The sequence below is a fragment of the Podarcis melisellensis genome, assembly GCF_964234715.1.
Source record: "Podarcis melisellensis genome assembly, chromosome: 8".
In the NCBI taxonomy this organism is placed as follows: Eukaryota; Metazoa; Chordata; class Lepidosauria; order Squamata; family Lacertidae; genus Podarcis; species Podarcis melisellensis.
The window spans coordinates 69,535,927-69,554,408 of NC_138540.1; the positions used below are offsets into that span (position 1 = coordinate 69,535,927).

At 43.5% G+C, this 18,482-nt stretch overlaps 1 protein-coding gene across 1 annotated transcript; it reads right to left on the reverse strand.

Moving 5' to 3' along the window:
• Positions 1-3,020: 3,020 nt before the first annotated feature.
• SNRNP40 (small nuclear ribonucleoprotein U5 subunit 40) lies at positions 3,021-18,416 on the reverse strand. Its single transcript, XM_081920806.1, has 10 exons — positions 18,165-18,416; positions 16,504-16,633; positions 14,298-14,391; positions 11,764-11,929; positions 10,812-10,934; positions 10,092-10,212; positions 8,136-8,218; positions 7,641-7,702; positions 4,391-4,494; positions 3,021-3,464 (listed from the first exon to the last, which is right to left on the reverse strand). Exons 1-10 carry the CDS (start codon positions 18,309-18,311, stop codon positions 3,415-3,417), a joined length of 1,080 nt encoding a protein of 359 aa, XP_081776932.1. The 5' UTR covers positions 18,312-18,416; the 3' UTR covers positions 3,021-3,414.
• Between the last annotated feature and the right edge of the window lie 66 nt (positions 18,417-18,482).

An 18,482-nucleotide genomic window follows, 5' to 3' on the forward strand; every position in this document is an offset into this window, starting at 1 on the left:
CGACCTCTGCTCTCCTTTGTTACCAGTATTGCTTACTGACATGAAAATCTTCTATGCAGCCAGAAAGCTTCGGCATATCTGGGTGACACTGTCATCTCTAATTAACATCAATCAGATTCCCAGCCTTTTCCCTTATTAGTCTCGAGCTGCATGGGGCATCTTCAGTGCACATGTCAGTCATCACTGATCAACAAACAAGATCTCTCCTTATAATCCACACCCCTCATTTCCCTTAGGATGCTTCTTAGAGGGGAAAGATAGGATATAGCATTGGTGGCGGTCATAAAACCATGATGCAAATATTCATTCTTTTCTGGCAGAGAGAGCTGGTGATCTTGCAGAGACCTTTGTCTCACTGTGGACCGGTGCGGCACGATGGGCTATAGACACAATTTTTTCCCAGTGCCCTCCCTGCTGTCGTGAAGCACTCTGGTACTCTAGGGACTTGCAGGCAAAGAAACAGGCTGGATGATGACAAGAGCGCAGGTGGCATAAATCTCATTCTTGAGACTGATCTAACACTGGCTAGAGCGCATAATTGCATCTACCATGTGGTAGCGAGGACAGCAAAGGCAGCATACTTTACTGCTTCTATTGCACCCTCAAGTACCCATCTAGGGTGACTCTTCAGGGTGGTTCAGGGCTTACTGTTCCTGTAGGACACACCACTGGACCCCTCAAAATCCTGTTGTGACCTGTTCGCATAGCACTTTGTAGATAAAGCTGCCCACTTTCAAAACAGCCTTGATGCTATATGGCTATGGCAGCTCCTAGCAAGGCAGCCACAATAGCTTTAGCTTGTTTCAGCGGGTGCAGACCAAAGCCACAGGCAAGGTGTCTGCAGTAATGTTCAAACTACCTGCCCCCTCAATCCCTGTCCCACATGGCTATTTAAATCTATTTAGCAGGGGATGAACAGGAGGGTCCAGGGTGTGGTTAATGTGTCTATACACAAAGTTCCTACTGTCTTTAAAGATGCAGTAGTACAGCCACCCCTAAAGGCCACCGAGGACCCAATGGTTTGTGACAGCTACCAACCATTCACAAATAACCTGCTCTGGGGAAAGGTGACCACAGGAGATGAAGTGACAGAGGACACGTTGACTTAAGACACTGTTCTTTGACTAGTGGGCCAACACCTAGTCACAGATTGCTCTAAGGTGGGTCACAACAGCAACACTGTCACTATACAAAATAATAATACATTTTATTTTATTTTATTTTATTTATTATTTACCAACCAACCACCCTATATAGGTCTCAGGGCGGTTCACAGAACAAAATCAAAATTTAAAGCCACAAAATATATAATGAAAATTAAAAAAAACCAATAACACCCCCCAATGTTTTTTTAAAAGGCACAGCATGTCAATCAAATCAAGCAAAGGCCTGGTTAAAAAGGAACATTTTTGCCTGGTGCCTAAAGGTGTGTAATGAATATGAAGATATCAGTCGCCCAGATGCATGCTTTGCCTTAAAGCTTAGTTTGAAGGCTGCTGACTTAAAGGAATCCCTCGCTGGATTAGATCAAAAGGAGTTCAAAGTGGCAAGCTCTTATTCTGTGCAATAGGTATTTCAATTTATAAGGGCAATAGCAATTCTAGAACCACTTACAACACAACAGTGCCAAAATGAAAACATTTGTCTCATCCGTTTTGGAAGATCACTGGAGGATTGGGGGATAAGGCAGCTGCATCCTATGGAAAACAGTATAATCCATATATGCTCTGCCTCTACATGAGCGATAGCCAAAGTGGTGACTTACATTTGCTGCTGGACTACAACTCCCATCATGCCTTCCCATTGGCCATTCTGGCAGGGGCTGGTGGGAGTTGCAGTTCAGTACCTGGCAGGCACCACATTGGCTAGCCCTGCCCTGCCCTTGCTCAACAAGTTGCAACTTCTGCTTTACAGCTGTGTTTGCTCCCTGTACAAAAAACTAGATGGTAGGTGCCTGCGAAAGTGACTCAAACAATGAAAGTGGTGGGAGCTCTTTAATTTACAGACACAACACTACTTCTATTACTGAGTGAGCCATGCCAGGTGATTCGGTGCACACTATACTGAAAAGATGAGAACATCCAGTTTTGGGTTAGTGAAGATCTTTCAGAAACATTAGTCTCATTGACCCCCCGTTTTATCCCAATAAGAATCAACCTGCAAATCTTAGAAGCTTGGGTCCTGGGATGTATATGAATTCATAAAAAGCCAGCTTCCATCCCCTCAATATAGAGATAGGCCAATCTGGTTTGTAAGCCACAATCAAGTATAGACTGAGCCAGATTTCTCCGTTGTTACCTATAAGCTGTTGGGATGAACAATTCCCATTTTAATACACTGAAGAGTTCTTACACCCTATTACACAGATGTTTTCAAACACTTTAACCTCCATTAACCTGAGCCTCTTCTTTTCTGTTTGTGATTTTGGCAACAAATTGGCAAAACGGCAGCTTCTCTGCTTCCCCACACTTCCAACCACACATTTATATACATATTTATTCTCTCATAGGAATAGGAAGTTCTGTGCTTTCCAGAAACCCTTGAGAATTTGTAAAGACGTTTCCTACCCTTAAAAACAATGGAAGAAACAGACTATCATTTTGCCAACTAGAACAGATTCGCTGAATGACACCCTGTGAGGATCCACAAAGAAGGTATGTGCTGAAACAACACTTTCTGGAAAACAATTCTGGAAGCGGCTGGAGAAGCCCAGCCAGATGGGAGGGGTATAAAAAATAATAATAATAATAATTATTATTATTATTATTATTATTTCACCATTATCCCAGTACATCAGTGGAACATTATTAAAAGAAAGTAGAATATAATCTGTGGGGCATCATTGCCACCTGTGAGATTAAATTTTACACTATTGCTTATTTAGTTGTCCATTTTCTTTTCTTTTCTGCCCTTTGTGTGATGTTCTCTCCCCCCTGCCCTCCGCCCCGCTTCTATGTAGCTTAAACACTGCTGAATAATGGCAAAAAGTATACATAGCAATAAATTCCATCGACACACAGTTTTTGCAAAGTATTCTATTTATTTTCTGTATAAAAATGACAAGCAAACCTGGAGGGAGACATGAAATATTAAACGTTCCACATTTTACAAGTGTCAAATGATTTCAATAATAAGCCGAAAGCACATTGTGCAGGGAAAAATAAGAAATCTGTATGTCCATCTCAAAAATCTTAATGTTTCGAAACCAGAAGCCTTTTCAATATTCTGCATAACATGGTCAAGAATTCAAGGAGGGATCCTCTAAAACACAGGTGGTTAATATTTAACTCTGTACATGAAACGGCATTTTCTAAACTCTCTTCATCTTCCAAGACTTTGTGCAGAAAGATCTAACTTGGCCAGAAGCAATCCAGTTCCACACATCCAAGATGACAACGGTGCTGGCTCTCTTCCTCACTGGATCTCCCCCATATACAGCCTTTTGTCACTAGATGCAGAAAGTACTGATGGGAAGAAATACAAACACATTTGAAGAAAATGTGAAGGATCAGTTTTGACCATCTTATTCCACCCCTCTTGTATTTCCAGTATCGCTTGATAACTAAATTGACTTTCACACGCAGGCCTCAACGTGTATGCTCCGACCAGAATGGCCTAATTTTTCTAAAATGCAAAGTTTGCGTCTTTCATCTCCTACTAAAGCTCAGGCAGCTACATTAATAATTCTAATGTGTTTTCTCTAACAGTAGCAATGTTATGACTTCCTCTGCAAAACAAAACGCTAGCAACTGTCAATACTAGAAAGTAGCCACAAGAGGGTGCAGCCTCTCAAGAATCTTTTTCATCAACGAAACAGAGAAGGGATGAGAAGTCTGTGGCCCTCCTTGCGCTGTTGAGCTCAAACTCCCATTGGCCCCAGGCAGCGTGGACAATGGTCAGGAATAATTGGAGTTGCAGCCCAACAACATTTGAAGGGCCACACAGCACTATTATGGCACCAGTAACAAATTCTGAGGTCAAGCATGAGAAAGAAAAAGTAGATCTCTTCCAGCTTGATGTTTGCCTGCTCCCATCTTAAAATTTATGGGGATGAAAGTTCTCTGGAGAGGACAGATCCAACCTACTGGAGTTCAACTAAATCCCCCCCCCCCAAAGTATGTTATATTTCTGTTCGTGGTTTGTAGAATTACTATACCAAGACAACCCAAAAGAACAGGGCAGGGAGGGAAAGAAAGAAAGAAAGAAAGAAAGAAAGAAAGAAAGAAAGAAAGAAAGAAAGAAAGAAAGAAAGAAAGAAAGAAAGAAAGAAAGAAAGAGACTCTCTGTGTTGGCTAACAGATTCTCTTTACGATCATGAATTCACAGAAGTCATGTTCCTTAATTAAAAGCACCCACTTCCAGGCTTCCTGGCATTTCAAAGAGAACTTACTAATTGGCTCCTCTGGATGAAAAGCCACTTCATTTATTGAACCAGCATGGCCTGGCAGCTTGTAGAGAATTCTTCTGGAGGTCGTATCCCACACATAAACAAACCTGTAATGAGAAGAAACATGAGTAAGAGCCTCCCAATGGAATGAACTAAAAATAAAAGAGCAACTCTGTTTTGACCCAGTTACTCAATATTTCAAGATCTCTTATAGCTATGAGCGGCTGTGTTTACTAGAGACTACCCAGGAAGCCCTTTTGCTGTACCTGGATCTGGTATCAGCCTGTCATATTACTGTAGAAAGAAAACCTGTTGCCTGCATGACCTTAGTTTGACACCACCTGCTGCTGATTTTAAGTTAGTAAAATAAAACCTAGCTAATTGATAGATATCTTGAATTTGGAGACGCAAGTCACTGAGTCTGAATGTAGCATTGCACATTCAGGTGAACAGATGTATTCACTTAATGATCTACAACCTGAAGATTGTTACTCATTTCATGACTCATGAAGCAAAACTACTGCATAATTTGAAAAACCAGCTTGCTTGCTTTAGTGATATCATGGGATATATATTTCTGTAAAAAACTAATATTGCATCACTGTCTGACTCAGTACTGTGGATAAAGTAACACTGCTTATTTCTAATATCTGAAGTCTGTCTGTATACAATAAGCCTGTAACTTATTTTTAACTGGTGTGCATTCAGCTTCATTATTTGTCTTCAGTACTTAATCTTCCACAAAAACTATGTGCTGCTGCATTTGACAGCCTCGAACCTTAAGACTATAGGCAAACACGTATTTTCATTTGCAATGGAAAGTTGCAATTTACAGTTCACAAAAGTTCACTAAAATGCAATGTCAAATCTTTCAGAACTTCATTTCTGATCATCTGCTGCTTTAGCAAACAATGCTGCCCTGTAACTTACAAAAGCATCTCTAGTCACAAGGTGTTTTTCTGAGCATCTGAAAAATTCCAGTAATTTGATAATAATGCTTTATGAAAATCTGCTGCTCGGATCTTTGCACAATAAATATGATGCATTATATTTTCTATTACATTCTGGCAATGGAAACAAAACGCTCATGATGTGGAATATTTTTGTTTCCCATCCAAGTATGCTGTAAGATAGGTCTTCTCCAAAAGGGCTGAGCAATTTCAAACAGAATATAGGTACTCTGGAAGACAATAATGGGCTTTTCAAGTGACAAGAAGTGAGGAATACTACTCTGTGAGTGACATATGAACCAAACTTAAATGGCTCACTAAGGTGAAGGCTGAGCAGTCCTAGGTAAGGACTTTGGCCACAATCCTATGCACAGTTAGTTAGAAGCAAGATACATTGAACTCAGAGGGGGTTACTTCCAAGTAGCTATGCACTGGCTGCTATTTGACCTAGAAATACAGATGTCATGAGACTTGTTTGTTTTTGCTGCAGCAGATGAACACAGCTACTCCTTCAGAAACCTTATGTTGATATGCATAGGAGGCTCAAGACGCAAGATATAACAAGTTGACTCTTCAGTGCTAATCCTAACACCCTGTACTCAGATTCCTTCTGTGACTTCTGCCAGTTAAGCTCTCAAAGCTATTGGGTATTAAAGACTGGTTAAATAGCTACTGCCTCAAAAATGTTTCACTGCCTTTCAGTTCTTTCATCATTTGAACCTTGCAGTACGGGGACTGGAGATGAGAGACTTATGCTGCAGAAAGCCTGATAACCGAAACTTTCTAAAATTCAGTGCCCCCAACTTTAAGAAGTTGCCATTCTGAACTGAATTATGACCTTGTTATGGTCTGATTCATCAAATCCATTAAGTATTTTCCAGTGTGACTGCACTGTTCCCTCTCATCTTGCTTTGGTTGTGTCAACTTTGATGCACATGGCAACGGAACACAGAAGTATTTAATGCGCTTGCTTAGTGCCATCAGTGAGTCTCCAAAGAAAAGCCCAGCTTTTAAGCATATCACAAAACAGGGAAAGAAATTTTGTAACACCCTATAAGACAGGAACTAATGCTCAAAATTCAACGATTTTACTACAAATTGCATTATGATACATGCTGAATATTAGTGATGCTGAAAGACCAGTTTTTCAGTAGTTCTGACTTTCACCAGAAAACAAGATGGAGACCTGTCCTGTTTGTAGCTGGAATTCATATCCTTTACCAAGTCGTAAGGGTGCCCTCAGCAACATATTGTAAGCAACACAAAAGAGCAGCATACCCCTCCTACCATAATTACTACCTTCCGGATACACCCCCCCCTCTTTCCCTTTTACAAGATCACCAGATACATAAGCCACTGCTCATCACCAATCCATCAACATGGACTGAAATAAGTTAACCAGCAGTTAATGTACTATATTTAGAAAGCTGTCTCACTTGTTCTGGCACCAACATTTGCACAGGAGGTGGGGAAGGAAAGCATGATCGCAAAGCAACTGGCTGGACTGAGCAGGCCAAGGTGTCCTTGAGTTAGGAAATGTCGCTATGTACATCAAAAGAACATACACTGCATATATTTTCAAGAGAGCACTGCTTGAACTGGGATGCTGCTCTCTTATGGGACTAGGGTGTTAAAGCCAAGTACTTTTCACCCCTTTCATGCCCCCCCAGTTCATTATGACTAATAGAAGAGATTCTGCTATTAAGCTTCCTTTCCTAGAGATGAACAAGTCTCAGAAGAACAGTTTGGTTAGATATCTAGATTTCTTAGCCAATAAAAACTTAGGTGTTGAGTAGGTCTCTAGAACAGTGTTTTCAAACTGATGAAGCAGAGAAGCCACCTTCAAACACACACACACACACACACACACACACACCCCCAGTCAAATATCCACTAATTATTCTACATGGAACACACTGAGTGCAACCAGATACCTTCTAGAGTTTAGAATGTTGCTTTCTGTGACTTTATGTTCTTCTCACAACCTAGACCACAGTGTCATAGAGTTGGAAAGGACCATGAGGGTGAGTTAGTTCGACCCCCTGCAATGTAGGAATCTTTTGCCCAACATGGGGCTTGAGCACACAACTCTGTGATTAAGAGTCTCATGTTCTACCGAGTCTCATGTTCTATCCCAGGCTAAAGAACAGATTACATTCCTTTCAAGTAGTAATGTGCTACTGCAATACACCTATAAGGCGATACCAGTCTGTCTCTGAGCACAATGGAGAGTCTGAGTGTTAAAATCCCATGCAGCTTGGTACCTAGAGCACTGGTTTTCAGATGAAAATAAAGGGCTTTACCTGTCTGCAGATCCAGCAGCTATTTTACTTCCATCTGGTGACCAGGAGCATCGCAGGAGATTCTAAAGAACAAGAAAACTTAGTAGCACAATTCCAGGCATACCTTCATTTCCCTGTTTCTTTTTGAAATAAAAACTCGCCAAGGCTTTAAGACATTAACACCACTGCAGTAATAATGGCTTGCCTTTGGAAGCTTAGTCTGCAGATATATATTGTACTTTATTGCCAGAAATACACAGTATCTTGTTATCTTATGTGAAATAGATTGTGAATGTCAAGATACTAAAATTTATAGGCCATTACAGCTGCACTTGGGGGTTAAAAAAACCCTTGTTGCAGCAGCTTTAATTGGAATTTCTTCTCACACATTAATCTTGAGCACAGACCCTGTTAAGAGGTTTGTGGCAATCTGAAATTTTAAAAGCCATTTACTTATGAATTAATTCTTAGCTGCCATCCATAAACAAGGAGCATTTCAGCCAGCACAGAACTCACCTTCTCAAAATTATGTACATTCCCTTGGAGGATCTTTACACATCTCTCTTTAGGGGCAAAGGGCCGAACATCCCAGATACGAACTAGAACAGAGCCCACACAAGAAGCTTAGAACCGTAGTAACACGTTGAGTATTATCCCACAATATTGCAGATTTGATGGTAAGTAAGCTGATAGGTTTAAAGACATAAGAACTGATTTGCTGGATCTGACCAGAGAGCCATCTAGTTCAGTATTTTGTTTCCCACACTAGCTAAACAGATGCCTCTGGGAAGGGCAAAAACAGAGGAGGACAACAAGCACACAGCAGCACAATGTTTTGTGAATATGCAGGGTCCATACAGCCATTGGTAGTATTTAGGTAAAGGGACTCCTGACTATTAGGTCCAGTTGCGGACGACTCTGGGGTTGCGGCGCTCATCTCGCTTTATTGGCCAAGGGAGCCAGCGTACAGCTTCCGCGTCATGTGGCCAGCATGACTAAACCACTTCTGGCAAACCAGAGCAGCGCATGGAAACGCGGTTTACCCTCCCGCTGGAGCGGTACCCATTTATCTACTTGCACTTCGTGCTTTCAAACTGCTAGGTTGGCAGAAGCAGGGGCCGAGCAACGGGAGCTCACCCCGCCACGGGGATTCGAACCGCCGACCTTCTGATCGGCAAGCCCTAGGCTCAACACCACCCGCGACCTCTTGGTACTATTTACCCACCCCAAAATTTGTCTAAATTTTATTTAAAGTCATCTAAAGTCAGTGGTGGTTACCACATCCTGGGCCAGTGAATTCCATACTTTACTTATGCATGATGTGAATAAATATTTCATTTGTCCAGAATTTACTGGCCATCACTACCATTGGGCAAGCCCAAGTTCTAGCATAGTGAGATCAAAAGAAGCTGCTTTCATTATACACTCCCATCTAAAAACTACAGAGCCTCAAAAATTCCAGCCATTTTTTCACAGGGAAGGTGCCCCAACCACTCAATCATTTTGGGTTACTCTGCCCCCCCCAACTTTCCCAGACCTGTAACAACCTTTTTGAGATGGCAGCAACCACACTGCAGAAAGAATTCAGGTATAGCTAGCTAGAGCATGGTTTCAGCCACTGACAAGCAGCCTCTAGATGGTGACATGACTACAACTTCACACACACAACTTCACACGCACAGTGAAGCCTTCAATGTTGATTGACTGAACTGGTGTAGTGGCAGGGAACAGAGGGAACATTTTTGCAGTCTAGCTTTTCGTGAGGGAAGGGGGGAAACTTCAATTTGACTGAGATTGTCATTTCAGAGTTGGGCTGAGGATGTTGTGCCAGGGTGTAGGGAACCTAAGGGTCAGGCAAGCCAGAGACAAGGAATCTGAAGGATGGACCAAGACAGGAGGACTTGAAGGAATAGTAGGTGGACTGAGGAAAAAAGTAGTAGAGATGGATCATCAAATAATCTGTTAATTAGAGAAGCAACTAAAAAAAACACTATGGTGCTTAATGGAGGGGTGCAGAACCTCCAGGTGTTTAAACATTCACAGCTTCTGACCACTGACCATGCTGACAGCATCTGGAGGGCTGCAGGTTCTCCAACCCCAAGTTAAGATCAGGAAAACGGAATGCTATGATGAATGCGGGAGGGAGACAAAAGTCCGACAGAAGCTTGTCCAGAGATGACAGTTAAAGGAAGTCAGTGTCAAGTCTGCATTTTGACAAGAGAATCTGCCAATTGTGGCTTCTCCTATCATTGTAGCAGTGTGCCCTAGTAGCCCTAATGGGACAAAAAGCAGGCTTCTGGCAATAATAAATCGCATCACACTTCACTTACAGTTTTGGCAACTACCCAAAGTCTTGGTGCATTTTAGGAGACATTTCCAAGTTCTGACATACTGGCCGCAAACTAGTAAAGACTAGGAGTAGTATGCTTGGTTACATATTCCTTAATGCTATTTTCCAACAGAAACAGTTACCTGTATTGTCCATGGCATTGGAAAGCAAGTAAGAGCCTTCTGAACTCAGACTGAGACCTGTGACAGAATCAGCATGTCCTCTCATTGTGTAAGTTAGCTTGTTCTGACGAAGGTCCCATACCTTTAAGGATATATGAGCAGATATATGGTGTGTCACATACACATAGAGAGAGGTCTTTAAAGTAGTTAGATCTATATAGGGCTGTTGAAGCTTTCAAGTGAAGTTGCAAAATAAGGAGCAGAGCCCAAACAAATGCATGGAGATTTATTTATTTGTGATATAGTCTCTTAGACTTCCAGTGTCCTTGTAAGACAAATAACCTATGCCAGGTCTTGAAAGACAGAAATCCCAGCATCTGTTGACCAATTGCCCTTTTAAAGGGAAGGGACAGCCCATAACAAATAATTAATGGGTCTCCTGTTTCTGATACGAGGCTTTTTAGGTCTCACGGTGTGCCATCTTCCTGGCACAGGGAGAGCTGGCACTGCCTACTCGTCTTCACAGTAGAACCTTACTCCCACCACCCAAGAATACTGTTGTTCTGTTTCTTACTTGCTCCTTCTGGAGGTGGCTAAGTGTTCTAAGGAGAGAGAAGGGCCTGGGACAATGCAAAACTTAAAACTCATTTGAAACTAGTTTATTTTTCAAGTGTAGATATGCCCTTTGTCCAAGTTACAAATATGGAATCTAAGGAAGGTTCAGTTCAACAAACATCTTACCTTGATATCATTGTCTATGCCTCCAGATATTATCTGATCACTGGTATCATTGAAGGTCACTGCTAACACCTGATATGTATTTTGAAATGTTTGAACAGCAGCTTTTTTCCTGATATCCCATAACTGGAAGCAAAAGCAAACAAGATAGACATTCATAACCCACCCTTCACCACAGGGTCCAAAAATAGCTCCATACAACTAAGCCATGAAAGGTCTCGTAATTCTGAAGTCCTGTGCACAAAAGGTGCACCCTGATTCAACATTAAAAAGTACTTATTGACAAGGGCAGCTGTCCCTGGGAGGGGATGGCATTCAATGAACTGGGAGTCTACACAGAAAAGACTCTCTCACACACTGCTGCCCCATGAACTTCACGTAGTGTCAAAACTGAGAGCAGGGCCATCTCTGCAGATCTTTTAAAAAGTCTACATAGGAGGAGGTGGTCCTTCATATATTTGGGAGCCAAGTCTTTTAGGGCTTTGTAAATGGCGGCACCTAGAATTGGGCTCAGAAGCACAATGGCAATTGTAAAAAGCTATTTAAGAACTTATGTCCTGTCCGTCATGCCCACCAGCACCTTGGTCTGTGCACCAGTTGCAGCTTCTGAACAGTCTCCAAGAGAAGGCCCACATAAAGCACATTGTAATAGTCCAGACTTGAGGTTTCCAGAGCATAGATTGGTGCAATTATCATGCTCACATTAAGAATGAGTATCTTCAAAATGATTAAGTCTACAAGTGTAGGTTTTCACAGAAGCTGAAACCGGGTTCACATTTGACTAGTTGATATTGGTGGAAAGAAAATAACAACTCCGTATCCAAAAAGAATGTACCTCTTTAACAGAACTCTTTACTCAGCAAGCAGCACCTAACAAGACAACTGCTTATTGATCAAATAAACCCACACTAGTATTTACTATTTACATTGCAAGACGACAATTATCCATACTAACCTTTACTGTCCCATCATCACTGCCTGTGCAGACCAACTGAGGTCCACGTCTTGCTGGGTAACAGGAGTTCACAAATGATGTGTGACCTTTGAGTCTTTTCACCCTCTCTCCTGTCTCGCTATCCCACACTGCTACAGTTTTATCGGTGGAGGCAGAGAATAGCATGCTAGGAGAAAATGCAATGCTGATGAAGTGCTGAAAAGCAGCATTTCACATGTATTAAAAGGTATTCAACATTCAAAAAAATGGCCCTTAGGTAAAAGAGAGTTAAAAGTGACCACAAAAAGCAAAAGACACCTACTACTAACTGTCAAGCATTTTGCCCAGAATGCCAGCCTTCTGATGGAGGGCGAAAGGGAAGACAAACATACTCTTTTGGTCACTACTTTGTGACAAAATCCAGTTATCCCAAAGGTTTTCCAAATATACAGTATAGTGGAACCTCGGTTCACGAACGTACAGTGGTGCCTCGCAAGACGAAATTAATTCGTTCCGCAAGTCTCTTCGTCTTGCGAGTTTTTCGTCTTGCGATGCACGGTTTTCCATAGGAATGCATTGAAAATCAATTAATGCGTTCCTATGAAAAACGCCTTCCCCCGACCTCTTCTGGCGGGCGGCATTTTAAAATCGCCCGGGACAGCGGAGGACTTCTCCGCTGTCCGGGGCGATTTAAAAGCCCCTGGGAAGGCAGGCAGGGGGGACAAAGGCTTTCTCGCCCCGCCGCTCGGCTTCGGGACATCGTTCCGATGCCGGGCGGCGGGGGGAGGCTTTCTCGCCCGGCCGCCCGGCTTCGGGACATCGTTCCGATGCCGGGCGGTGGGGGGAGGCGTTCCTGCCCCACCGCCCGGCATCGGAACGATGGCCCGAAGCCGGGCGGCTGGGGGAGGCGTTCCTGCCCCACCGCCCGGCATCGGGACGATGGCCCGAAGCCGGGCGGCTGGGGGAGGCGTTCCTGCCCCACCGCCCGGCATCGGGACGATGCCCCGAAGCCGGGCGGCTGGGGGAGGCGTTCCTGCCCCACCGCCCGGCATCGGGACGATGCCCCGAAGCCGGGCGGCTGGGGGAGGCGTTCCTGCCCCACCGCCCGGCATCGGGACGATGCCCCGAAGCCGGGCGGCTGGGGGAGGCGTTCCTGCCCCACCGCCCGGCATCGGGACGATGCCCCGAAGCCGGGCGGCTGGGGGAGGCGTTCCTGCCCCACCGCCCGGCATCGGGACGATGCCCCGAAGCCGGGCGGCGGGGGGAGGCTTTCCCGCCCGGCTTCGGGACATCGTTCCGATGCCGGGCGGCGGGGGGAGGCTTCAAAAGCCGTCCGGGATAGCGGGAAGCGCTTCCCTGCTATCCCGGACCGCTTTTAAAATGCTGGCGGTGGGGAGCAAAGCCTTTCGCCCCCGCCGGCCTTCCTGGACCTCTTCTGAAGTCCGGAGGGGGGGGGGAAGGCTTTGCTCCCCACCGCCAGCATTTAAAAAAAGGTCCCCGAGATTTCCCTATGGGCTTTCGTCTTGCGATGCAAGCCCATAGGGAAAATCGTCTAGCGAAGCGTCGCAAAAACCGAAAAACCCTTTCGTCTTGCGGGTTTTTCGTCTTGCGAGGCATTCGTCTTGCGGGGCACCACCGTAATCCATTCCAGAAGACCGTTCGAGTTCCGAAACGTCTGAAAACCAAGAACTCACTACAGAAGCCTCAGTTTAATTGAGAAAATTGAAAAGCAAGCAGTGGAAGCCATTCGACTTCCGAGGCACGTTTGAAAACGGAAGCATTTATTTCCAGGTTTTTGGCGTTCCGAAAATTTGGCTTCCAAGACACTCGAAAACTGAGGTTCCACTATATACAACTACCGCAGAATCTTTGTTTAATTGAAACATTTTTACTGTTGCTCTTTAGCTAAAAATGCTCTCAGAGAAGCTTACAAAAACAAATAGACAAAAATCAGTAACTGTAAAAATAGGTGGTGTGTAAGTTACAAAATCTTGTACAAATCCCTAGATGTAAGTGAATCGCCATCATGAATAACATTGTTCTGCCAGGCAGCCATGCGCCACTCCAGTCCCCTAAGGCTTTTACTACTACTGGCATGTTGCTCCAGGATCTGTTTGGAAGAAATCAGGAAAAGCAGCAGGGAATAGTGGAATGGTCTAAATGGCTACAATGTGACGGTGACTACCTGCCTGCATTCCTATCCAATTCCCCTCCCCCTCAAATCATAGGGTTGTATTCAGTGCCCATCCTACTCACGGTAGACCCACTGAAGTTAACACATGACTAAATAAGGTTCATTAATTTCAGTGAACCTCCTCCAAATAGAACTTAGCTGGATATAACCCACAGGAAGTTCATTTCTTGCACATGCTTTCAGAATTTGTTCTGAAATATTTTGGCATATTAAAAAGAAAATCATCAAGAGACTAGAACCAACAAGCAGCAAAATATAAGTACCCAAGCTTCAGTAATATACTCCAAATGACAAAAAGTCATTGCTAATCAATTAAACAGCAGATAAAAATATCCCAAACAAGAATTATATATGTACTAACCTGCCATCAGTGTTATAATGTAGTTCCATAACTGCTCCGCTATGTCCTTTCAGAGTGGCATAATTATCACAGTCCCCATACACGTTCCATAACACTAGAATCAATGCAAGATCAAGATTAAATACTGAAGTCATGCTGGCATTTCCAAGTGATAAATCCTCTTAATGAATCAGATGCACTTTTCAGATCTAATGCTTTGTAAGCAGCAATGGAAGCCTTCAAGTAGGTACAGTGGTGCCTCGCAAGACGAAATTAATCCGTTCCGTGAGGCTCTTCGTATAGCGGTTTTTTCGTCTTGCGAAGCAAGCCCATTGACAGCTTAGCGGATTAGCGCTACAGCTGTCAAGCGGCTTCCAGCGATCAGCTGTTAAGCGGCTTATCAGCGGAACAGCTGATAAGCGGCTTAGCGGCTTAAAAAAAGGAAGAAAAAAGCGAAAAAAACCCGCAGGGGGATGCAAGATTTTTTTCGTCTTGCGAAGCAACCCCATAGGGGAATTCGTTTTACGAAGCGCCTCCAAAACGGAAAACCCTTTCGTCTAGCGGGTTTTTCGTCTTGCGAGGCACCACTGTATAACTTCCAGAAACAAATGGTGGGTGATGGTTGTTTTTAAGAAAAGAGTATCAATTTTTACCTGGGGAAAACTCTTCTATACCTAACAAAGGCAGTGAGAGAAAACATTCACAATCACTTCAAAGAAACTGTATTGCAGTATGTAAGCACACCAAAATGTCTGTGGTTCATCATGAATTGAAGATCAGATTCTTTTCAATTTAAAATGTTGATCTTCACACTATGTGTGTACTTTTGAGTTCATAAGCAAACCTTACTAAATACTAGCATGCTAGTACAATGTGGCCTATGTGTTTTAAAAAAGGCTACCATCCTACTGAGTGACAGATGAAAAGAACAGATGCTCTCATCTGGCTTACTGTTGCATCCTATGTGAACATCATGGTTTGTTTCACTTCCCAGGATTCCTGGTTCAAATTAACTGAGGTAGGGATTGTGATTGTTGCTCCCACTAGAATTAGAGGAGAAACAAACCAGGGGCTGTTTGAGCAACCATGGCAAACCATTATTTAGCATAACATGTAAACTGGGTCAAGTATTGTTAATATTAATTTAAACTAGGGTTGCAACCTGTAACTGATTATGGACCTTTCATTAAAGCATCTATAATGAATTACTTTTCCTTATAAAACTATGGATGGCATTTCTAGCGGATAATATCTCTTAAGATGCCCATTGTGGCGACTTTTACTCAGCCAGAGTCATCAACCTTTATTCCCTGTGGGCACCAAAAAAACCTGTCATTGGCACCATGCACAGCAGACAACCACACACACGTGTCGTCACTCCCCACCCCCCAGCCAGCAATTAGACTTTAAAATGCCCTAATTAGTGAAGGGTGTGTAGACTTCCTGGCGAGTCCAGCTGGGGAGGCAAGAGTTAACCTTCCAATCCCAACTGCAATCTCCAGGAAGATTCCCCACCACTATTTTATTATTATTATTATTAATTAAATCTGCATACTGCCCTTCATTCGTAGATTTCTAGACGGTTCACAGCATAAAACACAAGATAAAAACAAAAAATACACAAGAAAAACAAAACAAAAACTCCCACTTCCCCCCATGCTTGGGGGGGGGGTCACATAACTTGCTAGCATGCTGCAGTCTTATTTGTTATCAGAATTAACCAGACAAATTGCTCCACCAACTAAGAACAGCCATACACCACCACTATCATGGAGCCAATTGAAAGCTTTTTCTAAAACCTATTTATCAAGCAGCAATTTGGGGGAAGGGTGTCACAGCCTGGGGGAGAAGTATTGACCCTGACCTTCCCAGTCATGATCCCAATATCAATTCTCCCTAGTTGCAATTAGGCAGGGGTAAGACTATTGGCTACAATAGAAGGTTTCGTTCAATGCAAATATGAGGAGAGTGAAGTGTGGGACTCCATTGCACTCACAAGCACCATGCTGGTGACCCATCACATACACCATTAAAACTCTGGTATTAGTCATACATAAGTTTACTTTTAATTAATTAAATTAGCACACTTTGGTTGATTTACTGTTATGTGTGCTTAGTTAATTTAATATGCTGTATGCTTTTTCTTAAAAAAAAGCACACACACACAACTAACCCAATTAATTTTAAGCAAACAAATTGTATTTAGAAGTTCATAACGTAGACTTACATATCAACCTGTCGAATCCAGCTGATGCTAAGGTGGCTCCATTAGGATGAAACTTACAACAGTATACTTCTCCTTCATGCCCTGAAAGCAACATTATAGGTGCCTGGAGAGATGAACATCTTGGGGGGCCCTGAAATATGAAAAAATGAAGAATACTCAACAAGCTATAAGAGAGTCTGCATCCGAATGCTGAAAAGAAGACTATTACTCATAAACCAGTGATGAGGAACCTGTAGCACACAAGATGTTGGACCCTAACAGCCTCAGACAACATGGCCAATGATCAGGGATGATAAGAATTATAGTCTGACATCATCTGGAAGGTGACTGGCTCTTCATCCCTGATCTAATGTCTTGTGGCAAGGGTAAGCACTTCCACCAGCCCACAAACATGACAATTTAACACAAACCACTTACAGCTTCAACAAGTGCAGTAAAATACCCTAACCTTGTTCCGTTCAGATGACTATAGCACTCTTCAATGCTAACCACTGAGCATGCTAGTTGGGGCTGAAGGGAATTGTAGTGTAACACCTGGAGGGCCTTGCAAGGATTATCCCTGGATTTATGGTATAAAAATGACTGGCAACTGGCTACCACTGAGAAAATAACTTATAAATTATAAAAAGAACAGAAAAAACTGAACAAATTTTATATAACATGGTGGTCATTTATTCAATATATAAATAAAACTGTCCTTAAAGTTAAAGCATCTTTGAAGACATGGCTATCCTGAACAGTATTGCTTGCACTACATTCTTCTCTGGAATGTCTCTTTGTGATTGATAATACAAATTTTGTGTTGGGACATTACAGGCTGGCCATTTGGATATCTTGTACTGAGTAATAATAATTATTTATGTTAATGTACATCCTGACACCTGTTATGGGGGTGGGATGTTATATATTTGTTAGAATGTCCAAAACACCAATAAAAATGTTTAAGTAAAAAAAAACCAGGAGTGTGTTGGGGAAAGGTGGTCTAACTGATCACCCAGGTGATATAAAAAATCAGTAACTAATGCAAACTAATTATAGTCACTGGGTGCTCAATGGTCATCCTTGCAGCAATATGTGCTATTAAATTACTGAGCTAGAGGAACCCATGGTCTGACTCTAGACTCAGCGTAAGACAGCTTCTATATCTGTTACTCTAAACACTAAGCACAGCTACAGGACCACAACGATGGCAATGAAAAGCTATTTTCACCACTCATTCAAAACGATGTAGGTTCATGTAACGGAATGGATCTTTCCCTTTAAAAAGTACCTCCACTGCTTATTCTTCTCCTCTTTTCAGAATGCTAGCACCTTGCGACCCCCCAGGTTGAGAAATTTGGACTATATACGATGTGCACCTGGACAACTTCTGGGTTGCGGAGTGGTTAGAGTGCTGAAGAGAAAAAACGCGATATAGACGCAAGAGACAAACGGGCAGGGAATCGCGAGGCCGTCCAGAGGTTGCACCGCATCTCCCGTCATCCCTAACCGTGGGCTACGCTGGCAAGGGCTGCTGGGAGTTGTAGTCCCACGGCATTTAAGCGGCCTCGGGTTCCCCGCCGCCGGTTTAAAGCCTCACTCGCTATAACGGCGAGGTAATAATGCATATTAAAAGAGAGAAGTTGGGTGCGCGGCCTCTGCTCCTCAGGGGACTCACTCACCGCCTGCAACAAGGCGCCCGGGGGCGGCTGCCCAGCGCCAGGCCCCGGCCCCAAGATAAGCTCGTGCCGGGGCTTCTTAGCCCCGGACGCCGTCGCTACCAGAGCCATATCAGGGCCGGGCGCTTTCCGTTTCTGCGGGTCGATCATCGTGCTCCTTCGTCGAAAAGGTCTCGATTCCCTTCAAGGCCTCAAAGGCGCGTCAAACTGAGGGGAAACGGACGCCTCCCCGCTCCGATTGGCGGCTCCCTACCAAGGCCCCGCCCCCTCCGCGACGTCTCATTCGTGGACGCTATCCTTCCTCCTCGCGGCTGCTCTCGC